Source organism: Neovison vison, chromosome 8 (assembly GCF_020171115.1).
Source record: "Neovison vison isolate M4711 chromosome 8, ASM_NN_V1, whole genome shotgun sequence".
In the NCBI taxonomy this organism is placed as follows: Eukaryota; Metazoa; Chordata; class Mammalia; order Carnivora; family Mustelidae; genus Neogale; species Neogale vison.
Genome location: NC_058098.1, coordinates 65,654,160 through 65,666,479, shown reverse-complemented (window position 1 = coordinate 65,666,479; position 12,320 = coordinate 65,654,160). Strand labels below are relative to the sequence as shown.

General features: G+C 37.2%; 1 protein-coding gene across 2 annotated transcripts in view; it reads right to left on the bottom strand.

Annotated features, from left to right (window-relative positions):
• Nucleotides 1-12,320, bottom strand: part of RANBP2 (RAN binding protein 2) — an 85,445-nt gene that overhangs the window by 50,501 nt on the left and 22,624 nt on the right. For both annotated transcript variants that reach the window (XM_044263798.1, XM_044263797.1), the window contains exons 2-4: nucleotides 3,181-3,248; nucleotides 1,796-1,907; nucleotides 1,171-1,323 (exon numbers count right to left, since the gene is read on the bottom strand). In XM_044263798.1, the coding sequence (XP_044119733.1) occupies nucleotides 1,171-1,323; nucleotides 1,796-1,907; nucleotides 3,181-3,248 (333 nt within the window). The remainder of the gene's footprint in view (nucleotides 1-1,170; nucleotides 1,324-1,795; nucleotides 1,908-3,180; nucleotides 3,249-12,320) is intronic.

Genomic DNA, 12,320 nt, shown 5'->3' with positions numbered 1-12,320 from the left:
ATTTTTTTCCTTAAAGATTTTGTTTTTAAGTAATCTCTACACCCAATGTGGGACTCAAACTCACAACCTCAAAATCTAGAGTAACATGCTCTACAACTGAGCCAGCGAGGCGCCCCAGACTCTACTTTTAGATGAGAGTTCTTAAAAACCTGTGTAATAACCCTAAATTCTCATCCTTTTCACCCAATGAAGCAAAAATTTTTTATCAGTCAGAGCTCAATTTAAATCCTAACCCTACCATCTAGCTATAAAAATATAAAATCCCTATATTAATCATTTCATAAGGGTAAATGATGCCATTTATAAAACATAATAATGCCTAATAAAGCAGCATATACTCAGAAAGGTTTTGAAGAAAAAAATTTTGTTCTGCAATTTCTTATAGATATAATTAACATATAACATTGTATTATTTAAGGTGTACCACAATTTAAGGCATATATATAGTGACATGATTTCCACAATAAGGTTACATCCATCACTTCACGTGGTTATAAATTATTCTTTTCTGGATGTACCTGGGAGGCTGCCTTCAACTCAGATCATGATCCCAGCGTCCTGGGATCAAGCCCTAAGTCAGATTCCCTGCTTGGCAAGGATTCTGCTTGTCCCTCTGCCTCTGCCCCTCCCCCCAGCTTGTGAGTCAGCGCTCTCTCTCTGTCTGAAATAGATAAAATCTTTATTTTTTAAAAAAATATTTTATTTATTTGACAGAGATCACAAGTAGGCAGAGAGGCAGGCAGAGAGAGAGAGGGAGAGAGTGAGTGAGTGAGTGGGGGGAAGCAGGCTCCCCCCTGAACAGTGAGCCCGATGCGAGGTCGATCAAAGGACCTGACCTGAACTGAAAGCAGAGGCCTTAACCCACCAAGCCACCCAGGCGCCCCCAAATAAATAAAATCTTTAAAAAATAATTATTTTTCTTGTGATGAGAACTTTTAAGATCTACCTGCTCTCTTCACAGCTTTCAAATATATAATACAGAATGGTTAACAATAGTCACTATACTATACATATCCACAGAATTTACACACAGAAGTCTGTACCTTTTTACCACCTTCACCCATTTCCCACCAAGTCCCACACATACTAGGATTTAAATTCCAAATATTAGAAATGGCAGAGTCTTAAGTTTTCTCCAACAGTTTTTACTATGTTTTGTTCTGTTTTTACCTTTAGTTTATAAATTGCAGGACTTCCTGGGAAAAGTTTGGCTGCTCTTTCAACCCAGTATTTTGCTCTTCCATCAGTAACATCATTTTTGCAAAGCAACTCTGCAATCTTCAAAACAAGATCTTTTTGTGTTGGGTTTAATTCCACTGAACGCTGCCACCAGAAAAGAAATAGTAAGTTAGGATTCCTAAAGTACCTACACTCACATATAAAAGTTAAAAATTCATCACTGTCCTCCTTAAAAATTTTTCCCAGTGACAACATGGTATTTCAAAGTTGTTTAAGTCAAACTTAAAGTATACTGGAATTTTTTGCAGATGAATTAAATAAAAATTGTGTTGTTATCAGGGGAAGTGCTCCCAAAAAAGAAAGAAAACCACACTCATAAGAATAGCATTTCTGGGTGTTAATCCTCTTTTACAAGTGCTAACTTAATGATTAAATTACAGTGTACTTTGAGCCAAATAACTTAAGATCTATTCTAATCTGTGTTAATAGTATTATCATACCAATGCTTATTTTCATAACATCTATAAAATATATTTGAATTATTTACTATACAAATTACTCTGGGTATCATGTGTTTGACTGTACAAAGGCTATATTTTAATCTTAAATGCTTTACCTTGTAACATTCAACAGCTTTGTCTATATTTTCCTCCACTTCATGAAGAAGACCAAGAAATCTGTGAGCTTTGGGATCTCTTTCTTGCACATTAATATATGCAGTTATATATCTGTTTAAAAATAATAATACAAAATAATCTTCAAATTATAACATTCAGAACTGTATTTAATTCCAACCTGAAGAGTACATCTTAAACCAAAGCAAACACTAAACTAATCCACAGTTATTCTCATTATTGACTACCACTATTTACTTAAACTAGAATATGCTAAAAACTCAAAAGTATCCATAAAAAGAAAATACACATACATACAAAATTGACATATATTTATTTTACCATTAACTATTACATTTACAAAATTTTTTTTCTAATGCTACCCATACATAAGAAATGAACACATAAATTACTTTTCCCCGATTATATTTCAATAAAGCACTAAAAAGTTTTACACAGAAATTAGAAAAAGATTATAGTAAATATTTACCTTTTCTTATTGTACTATTCACCTTTTAAACAAGAAAGTAATATCTAATAATAGTACTGTTCCCAGCTAAAACAGAGCAGAGGAAAAATTACTAAATAAACTAACAAATGTAGGTAATATCCATTTCTTAATTCAAGTTAACAGCTAAAAAATAAGCATCTTCTGGGCTCAATAAATATTATATATAAATATATACATAAACAATAAGTATATCTATATATACACCAAAAACCAAAACTGGAGGAAAAAGGGTCACATTAAAAAGGAACAAGGTTGACAGTCCCATTGCTGCTAGTTAAATAAAGGTGTTATTATTTTCCTTACCTATCAGAATTTTCATCTTCCCATAAATGTCTTTAACCTATCTGCTCACCTCCCTCCTAATTTCCTGCTTTAAGGCACTCTAAACCAGGAAATCAGATCACTGAACTTCTTGGCCTTAGGAGGTGAGACAAAGCCTCATACTGTTACCTACTGAGTCAAAGATCTTTTACACAAGCTATTCTCCTGTCCAGAAATCACAGTTTAATTTTGTATTCATTGGTATTTTTCCAGCTGATTAAAGTACCAGATATCTAAACAGGAAGAAATTTAAAACAGCATGGTTCTCTTTTATTCCTTAGAAGTGTTTTAAGCCTAAAGCCTAATGATTTCTTGCCCTACGTATAAACAAGCGGCATGCATGCAGAAAATACTCATTCTAGGCTCAATCTCCATGGAATTGAGGCTAGTCCTTTGTATCAGTCTGGAGTAATAGAATACCTTATTTCCAGGACATACATAGGAAGAACTGCTAAAAAAAAACATATTATTTTCACCAATTTCAAGTAAGAATACCCAGGTGGAGGTGGGGAATGACTTTAGAAAACTAAAGCATGTTTACAGTTTGGTACTTACTTTTTAGCAAGATCATATTCTTTAACTTCATAGTACAGCTTTGCAAAATAGAATCCTTTCATTGACTTCTAAAAAAAAAAAAAATTAAGAGTTCTTTTAATTTTTCATATTTTAAATTTTGTAAAGTATCAAAGAACTAAAAATCTACCCTAATAAGGTTAGTATTAACATACTTGATTCCAGTTCACCTAAAAGGTATGAAAAAAAAAACTGCCTGCAAAAATGGATATATATCACATTGGGCACCTGGGTGGCTCAGATGGTTAGGCCTATGCCTTGGGCTCAGGTCATGATCTCAGGGTCTTGAGATCGAGCCCCACATCGGACACTCTGCTCAGCAAGGAGCCTGCTTCCTCCTCCTCTCTGCCTGCCTCTCTGCCTATTTGTGATCTCTGTCTGTCAAATAAATAAATAAAATCTTTAAAAAAATGCACAAGTATCATAAAAATCATGATTCCATGTTTTAGAATTCCCATCATTAAACTAAAAATAAATTTAAGAACAGCAGGACAAGATAACATCAGAAATTAAGAATATATGAGGGAGGAGTAAAGATGGCGAAGAAGTAGCAGGCTGAGACTACTTCAGGTAGCAGGAGATCAGCTAGATAGCTTATCTAAAGACTGCAAACACCTACAAATCCAACGGGAGATCAAAGAGAAGAAGAACAGCAACTCTAGAAACAGAAAATCGACCACTTTCTGAAATTTTATCTAATATATATATTTTTTCTTTTTTATATTTTTTATTTATTCGTTTTCTTTTTTTAATAGTTTCTTTTTTTTTTTCTGAACCTCTTTTTATCCCCTTTCTCCCTCCATAATTCGAGATCTTTTCTGATTTAGTTAAAGCGTATTTTCCTGGGGTCTTTTCGACCCTTTTAGTATTTTACTTGCTCCTTCATATACTCTTACCGGGACAAAATGACAAGGCAGAAAAATTCACCACAAAAAAAGAACAAGAGGCAGTACTGAAGGCTGGGGACCTAATCGATATACACATTGGTAATATATATCAGATATAGAGTTGAGAATGATGACTCTCAAGGTTCTAGCCAGGCTCAAAAAAAGCATGGAAGATATTAGAGAAACCCTCTCAGGAGATATAAAGGCCCTTTCTGGAGAAATAAAGGAACTGAACTCTAAATAAGTTGAAATCAAAAAAGCTATGAACTCCCGAGTCCTCGGATTGAGCCCCGCATCGGGCTCTCTGCTCAGCAGGGAGCCTGATTCCTCCTCTCTCTCTCTCTGCCTGCCTCTCTGCCTGCTTGTGATCTCTCTCAATAAATCTCTCTCAAATAAATAAATAAAATCTTTTAAAAAATGGAGGCTCCCACTGCTCGGATAAATATGGCAGAAGAAAGAATTAGTGACATAGAAGACCAAAGAACAGAGAATAAAGAAGCTGAGCAAAAGAGGGACAAACAGCTACTGGACCAAGAGGGGAGAATTCAAGAGATAAGTGACACCGTAAGACGAAACAACATTAGAATAATTGGGATTCCAGAAAAAGAAGAAAGAGAGAGGGGAGCAGAAGGTATACTGGAGAGAATTATTGGGGAGAATTTCCCCAATATGGCAAAGGGAACGAGCATCAAAATTCAGGAGGTTCAGAGAACGCCCCTCAAAATCAATAAGAATAGGCCCACACCCCATCACCTAATAGTAAAATTTACAAGTCTTAGTGACAAAGAGAAAATCCTGAAAGCAGCCCGGGAAAAGAAGTCTGTAACATACAATGGTAAAAATATTAGATTGGCAGTAGACTTATCCACAGAGACCTGGCAGGCCAGAAAGAGCTGGCATGATATTTTCAGAGCACTAAAAGAGAAAAACATGCAGCCAAGAATACTATATCCAGTTAGACTATCATTGAAAATAGAAGGAGAGATTAAAAGCTTCCAGGACAAACAAAAACTGAAAAAATTTGCAAACACCAAACCAGCTCTACAGGAAATATTGAAAGGAATCCTCTAAGCAAAGAGAGACTCTCAAAGTAGTAGATCAGAAAGGAACAGAGACAATATACAGTAACAGTCACCTTACAGGCAATACAATGGCACTAAATTCATATCTCTCAATAGTTACCCTGAATGTGAATGGGCTAAATGCCCCAATCAAAAGATACAGGGTATCAGAATGGATAAGAAAACAAAACCCATCTATATGTTGCCTACAGGAAACTCATTTTAAGCCCAAAGACACCTCCAAATTTAAAGTGAGGGGCTGGAAAAGAATTTACCATGCTAATGGACATCAGAAGAAAGCAGGAGTGGCAATCCTTGTATCAGATCAATTAGATTTTAAGCCAAAGACTATAATAAAAGATGAGGAAGGACACTATATCATACTCAAAGGGTCTGTCCAACAAGAAGATCTAACAATTTTAAATATCTATGCCCCCAATGTGGGAGCAGCCAACTATATAAACCAATTAATAACAAAATCAAAGAAACACATCAACAATAATACAATACTAGTAGGGGACTTTAACACTCCCCTCACTGAAATGGACAGATCATCCAAGCAAAAGATCAACAAGGAAATAAAGGCCTTAAACGACACGCTGGACCAGATGGACATCACAGATATCTTCAGAACATTCCATCCCAAAGCAACAGAATACACATTCTTCTCTCGTGCACATGGAACATTCCCAGAATAGATGACATCCTCGGTCCTAAATCAGGTCTCAACTGGTATCAAAAGATTAGGATCAATCCGTGCATATTTTCAGACCACAATGCTCTGAAGCTAGAACTCAATCACAAGAGGAAATTTGGAAAGAACCCAAACACATGGAGACTAAACAGCATCCTTCTAAAGAATGAATGGGTCCACCAGGATATTAAAGAAGAACTGAAAAAAATTCATGGAAACAAATGGTAATGAAAACACAACGGTTCAAATCTGTGGGACACAGCAAAGGCAGTCCTGGGAGAAAAATATATAGCAGTACAAGCCTTTCTCAAGAAACAAGAAAGGTCTCAAGTACACAACCTAACCCTACATTTAAAGGAGCTGGAGAAAGAATAACAAAGAAAGCCTAAACCCAGCAGAAGAGAAATCATAGAGATCAGAGCAGAAATCAAAGAAATAGAAACCAAACAAACAAAAGAACAAATCAACGAAACTAGGAGCTGGTTCTTTGAAAGAATTAGTAAGATTGATACACTCCTGGCCAGACTTATCAAAAAGAAAAGAGAAAGGACCCAAATAAATAAAATCATGAATGAAAGAGGAGAGATCACAACTAACACCAAAGAAATACAGACAATTATAAGAACATACTATGAGCAACTCTACACCAACAAATTTGACAATCTGGAAGAAATGGATACATTCCTAGAAACATATAAACTACCAGAACTGAACCAGGAAGAAATAGAAAACCTGAACAGACCCATAACCAGTAAGGAGATTCAAACAGTCATCAAAAATCCCCAAACAGGGACGCCTGGGTGGCTCAGTTGGTTGGACGACTGCCTTCGGCTCAGATCATGATCCTGGAGTCCCGGGATCGAGTCCCACATCGGACTCCCAGCTCCACAGGGAGTCTGCTTCATTCTCTGACCTTCTCCTCGCCCATGCTCTCTCTCACTGCCTCTCTAATAAATAAATAAAATCTTTAAAAAAAAAATCACCAAACAAACAAAAGCCCAGGGCCAAACAACTTCCCAAGGGAATTCTACCAAACATTTAAAGAACTAAGTCCTATTCTACTGAAACTATTCCAAAAAATAGAAATGGAAGGAAAACTTGCAAACTCTTTTTTTTTTTTTAAGATTTTATTTATTTATTTGACAGAGAGAAATCACAAGTAGGCAGAGAGGCAGGCAGAGAGAGATAGAGGGAAGCAGGCTCCCTGCTGAGCAGAGAGCCCGATGCGGGACTCGATCCCAGGACTCTGAGATCATGACCTGAGCCGAAGGCAGCGGCTTAACCCACTGAGGCACCCAGGCACCCCCCAAACTCTTTTTATGAGGCCAGAATCACCTTGATCCCAAAACCAGACAAGGATCCCATCAAAAAAGAGAACTACAGACCAATATCCTTGATGAACACAGATGCGAAAATTCTCACCAAAATACTCACCAATAGGCTTCAACAGCATATTAAAAGGACTATTCACCATGACCAAGAGGGATTTACTCCAGGGCTGCAAGGTTGGTTCAACATCCGCAAATCAATGTGATCAACACATTAATAAAAGAAAGAGTAAGAACCATATGATACTCTCAATAGATGTTGAAAAAGCATTTGACAAAGTACAGCATCCCTTCCTGATCAAAACTCTTCAAAGTGTAGGGATAGAGAGCACATACCTCAATATCATCAAAGCCATCTATGAAAAACCCACTGCAAATATCATTCTCAATGGAGAAAAACTGAAAGCTTTTCCGCTAAGGTCAGGAACACTGCAGGCATGTCCATTATCACCAATGCTATTCAACATAGTACTAGAAGTCCTAGCCTCAGCAATCAGACAACAAAAGGAAATTAAAGGCATCCAAATCGACAAAGAAGAAGTCAAACCATCACTTCTTCACAGATGATATGATACTATATGAGGAAAACCCAAAGACTCCACTCCAAAACTGGTAGAACTTATATAGGAATTCAGTGAAGTGTCAGGATATAAAATGAAATGCACAGAAATCAGTTGCATTTCTCTACACCAAAAACAAGACAGAAGACAGAGAAATTAAGGAGTCAATCCCATTTACAATTGCACCCAAAACTATAAGATACCTAGGAATAAACCTAACCAATGAGGCTAAGAATCTATACTCAGAAAACTATAAGGTACTCATGAAAGAAATTGAGGAAGACACAAAGAAATGGAAAAATGTTGCATGCTCATGGATTGGAAGAATAAATATTGTGAAAATGTTCATGCTACCTAAAGCAATCTACACATTTAATGCAATTCCTATCAAAATACCATCCACTTTTTTCAAAGAAATGGAACAAATAATCCTAAAATTTATATGGAACCAGAAAAGACCTCGAATAGCCAAAGGGATATTGAAAAAGAAAGTGGTGGCATCACAATTCCAGACTTCAAGCTCTATTACAAGAGCTTCATCAAGACAGCATGGTACTGGCACAAAAACAGACACCTAGATCAATGGAACAGAACAGAGAACCCAGAAATAGACCCTCAATTCTATGGTCAACTAATCTTCGACAAAGCAGGGAAGAATGTCCAATGGAAAAAAGACAGCCTCTTCAATAAATGGTGTTGGGAAAATTGGACAGCCATATGCAGAAAAATGAAATTGGACCATTTCCTTACACCACATACGAAAATAGACTCAAAATGGATGAAGGACCTCAATGTGAGAAAGGAATCCATCAAAATCCTTGAGAACAAAGGCAGCAACCTCTTCGACCTCAGCCGCAGCAACATCTTCCTAGGAACATGGCCAAAGGCAAGGGAAGAAAGGGGAAAAATGAACTATTGAGATTTCATCAAGATCAAAAGCTTTTGCACAACAAAGGAAACAGTTAACAAAACCAAAAGACAACTGACAGAATGGGAGAAGATATTTGCAAAGACTATCAGATAAAGGGCTAGTGTCCAAAATCTATAAAGAACTTAGCAAACTCAACATCCAAAGAACAAATAATCCAATCAAGAAGTGGGCAGAAGACATGAACAGACATTTCTGCAAAGAAGACATCCGGATGGCCAACAGACACATGAAAAAGTGCTCCATATCACTCGGCATCAGGGAAATACAAATCAAAACCACAAGGAAATATCACCTCACACCAGTCAGAATGGCTAAAATTAACAAGTCAGAAAATGACAGATGCTGGCGAGGATGCGGAGAGAGGGGAACCCTCCTATACTGTTGGTGGGAATGCAAGCTGGTGCAACCACTCTGGAAAACAGAATGGAGGTTCCTCAAAATGTTGAAAATAGAACTGCCCTATGACCCAGCAATTGCACTACTGGGTATTTACCCTAAAGATACAAATGTAGTGATCTGAAGGGGCACATGTACCCGAATGTTTATAGCAGCAATGTCTACAATAGCCAAACTATGGAAAGAACCTAGATGTCCATCAACCGATGAATGGATAAAGAAGATGTGGTATATATACACAATGGAATACTATGCAACCATCAAAAGAAATGAAATCTTGCCATTTGTGACAACGTGGATGGAACTAGAGGGTATTATGCTTAGCGAAATAAGTCAATCGGAGAAAGACAACTATCATATGATCTCCCTAAGATGAGTAAGTGGAGATGCAACATGGGGGGTCGGAGGGTTGGAAAAGAATAAATGAAACAAGATGGGAGTGGGAGGGAGACAAACCATAAGTGACCCTTAATCTCACAAAACAAACTGAGGGTTGCTAGGGGGAGGGAGGTTGGGCGAAGGGGGTGGGGTTATGGACATTGGGGAGGGTATGTGCTATCCTGAGTGCTGTGAGGTGTGTAAACCTGGCAATTCACAAACCTGTACCCCTGGGGATAGAAATATATGTTTATTTATTTATTATTTAAATAAATTTAACTTAACTTATTTAATTAATTAAATTATTTAAATATATATTATTATTTAAAAATTAAAAAAATAAAGAAATTAAGAATTTATAACAGCAAGAAAGCTGAAAAAAGATTTGGTGCCACTCTCTCACTTTACAGATAACTAAACAGACAGAAACCTGCTTTCTTAGGGAAGGCAAGGTATACTAAAATCTTCTCTTGCCATATTCAAGTCTTTATGGGGGAAAAATAAGGAAGTACTTCTAAGCCATTAAGGCATGGAGGACTCCCCAGTCCAGGTACTGTTTGTTGTTCTCTCTACAGATCAGTGTTTTACACTCAAGGAATTAAAAAGGTAGAAATAAAAGTTGAATACTTCCAGTAATAAACCCAGTCCACACCCTGGCTCTTTTATTTCTGAAAGTTCAAAGTTTAAGATCCTGGGACACACCAGATTCTATCATACACACATGATAAGGGTACACAGCCATCAAACATAATTTCTGAAAATTATACAAGGACACAGAAAAAAACCAATATATTAATTGAAAAAAGAAGTCTACAAAGTAGTATGTTTTCATTTATTCATTTGATTTATTTAATAATGCAGATTTAGGATTTGTTTGTTGTGCCTGCTATCATTCACCAGGCACTGGGGCACCAGTAGGACACACAAAAAAATCTCTGTCTTCAAGAAGCCTGCATTTTAGGAGAGATGACAAGCAAACCATTACCTATAATATAGGAGCAGAGAAGAGTGCTATTTTATAGTACTTCATCAATTATTTTCAGTACACCATATTTCGACAAAGCTAGAATCACTATATATCTCACAAATCACAGGAATCCTAACACTGCTGCCTGTTCAGTTGGCAGTGTTTCTTCTTTCTTAGCTGGTAATGATGGTGGGACACAATGGCATCATATAAAACATCAAATGTTCTATAAAATAAGAGAGTTGTTGGGAAACGTTTTACTAAGGCGATATTTGATCAGATACCTAATAAGGTGAAGAAGTGGTTATCTAGGGTAGACTAGACAGCAGATGGACTGTTTGCCCACTGTTAACTATGTTTCAATTTTTCCTTTTTAATCAAACCTACAGAAAAAACTCTTAATCACATTCATCTTCTTAAAATATTCTTCTCAATGACTTCAAAGACACCATGCTCTCTAGTTTAACTTCCACCTTAGTGGCCATTCCTTCTCAGGCTCTTCCTCACACTGACTTCCCCACAAACCAGTCCTAAAACCTCTTCTCTTTCAGATCTCCTCTGTGTCAAATACTGAATCTCACCTATGACTACTGGTAGTATATTGACTCTCAAATATGTATCTTTGGTTCTCACTTTGCCTAAGCTCTAAACTTATGTGCAAAATATCACCAAAATCTGTCAGTTCTACCTTCTACATTACCTCATCCACCCATTTTTTTACATCTCTGTTGCTATTACCAAAGTTCAAGTCTGCTATGATTTCCCTCTAGGACTTCTGAAAAGGCTAATTCCTTCCTGTTTCCCTCTATGTATTTTTCCTCCCGTCTAATTCATTCACCAAAGGGGTATCATTTCAAACATAAGACAAACCATGTTACGCTTTTGCTTAAAATTTAAAATCCTTCTATGGCTTCCATCATGCTTTGAAAATACCCAAATTTCTCACCAAAGGCTAGCATGACATGGACTTTACTTCACCTAGTCCTTGCATGCTATAGGTTAGCCAGTGACTAAAACCAGAATGCATCTCTACAATTGGGGCAGCCCTGGGGAATCTGTTTCAAACAGGCCAACAGCCAGTATTGTTATGATATGATTTCTTTTTTTTTTTTTTTAAGATTTTACTTATTTATTTGACAGAGAGAGATTACAAGTAGACAGAGAGGCAGGCAGAGAGAGAGAGAGGGAAGCAGGCTTCCTGCTGAGCAGAGAGCCCGATGCGGGACTTGATCCCAGGACCCTGAGATCATGACCTGAGCCGAAGGCAGCGGCTTAACCCACTGAGCCACCCAGGCGCCCCGATATGATATGATTTCTATCCATCACTTTCAATATCAGAGTGAGAAATTCAATGAATGTACGTAAATGAAAGAGAAACTATGGTTCCCTTAAACAAACGCCTCATCATCTAGAGACACATGTGAATGAACAAATAAGATTCTCACTCTCCTAGTGAAACCACAACTAAGGGGAAATGAGCTTGAGAATCACCTGACCAAAACAAAACAGAAATCCCTACTAAGCAAGACTCTAGTCTGGCACAGTGAAACAGTTAAGTATCAATTAAATGGAAGGCTCCCCATCCCCCACACTTCCCCTTACATCTTGGGGAGGCAGGAATGGGTCCAGTATATCTGTTAAAAACGTAACACAGGTATTCTAAGTCAAGTGAGTAGAGAAAAATTCCAGGGAAGCAAAAGGGGGAAAAAAAATCTACATTTTCAGTAGGAATACAGACCCAGAAAAGGGGGGGTCTCCCAATCCTTCTGATTTTAAGTTTTGAGCAGATGTCAGAAAAGGTACCATACTGACTTTGGGCACTCAAATCCTCAGAAACCTCACTTTTCGGTCCTTGATGTCACTTCATCCTATCTTTGTGAAGCAGAATTCACCTATCACTGGATTTGTTCACTCACGAAT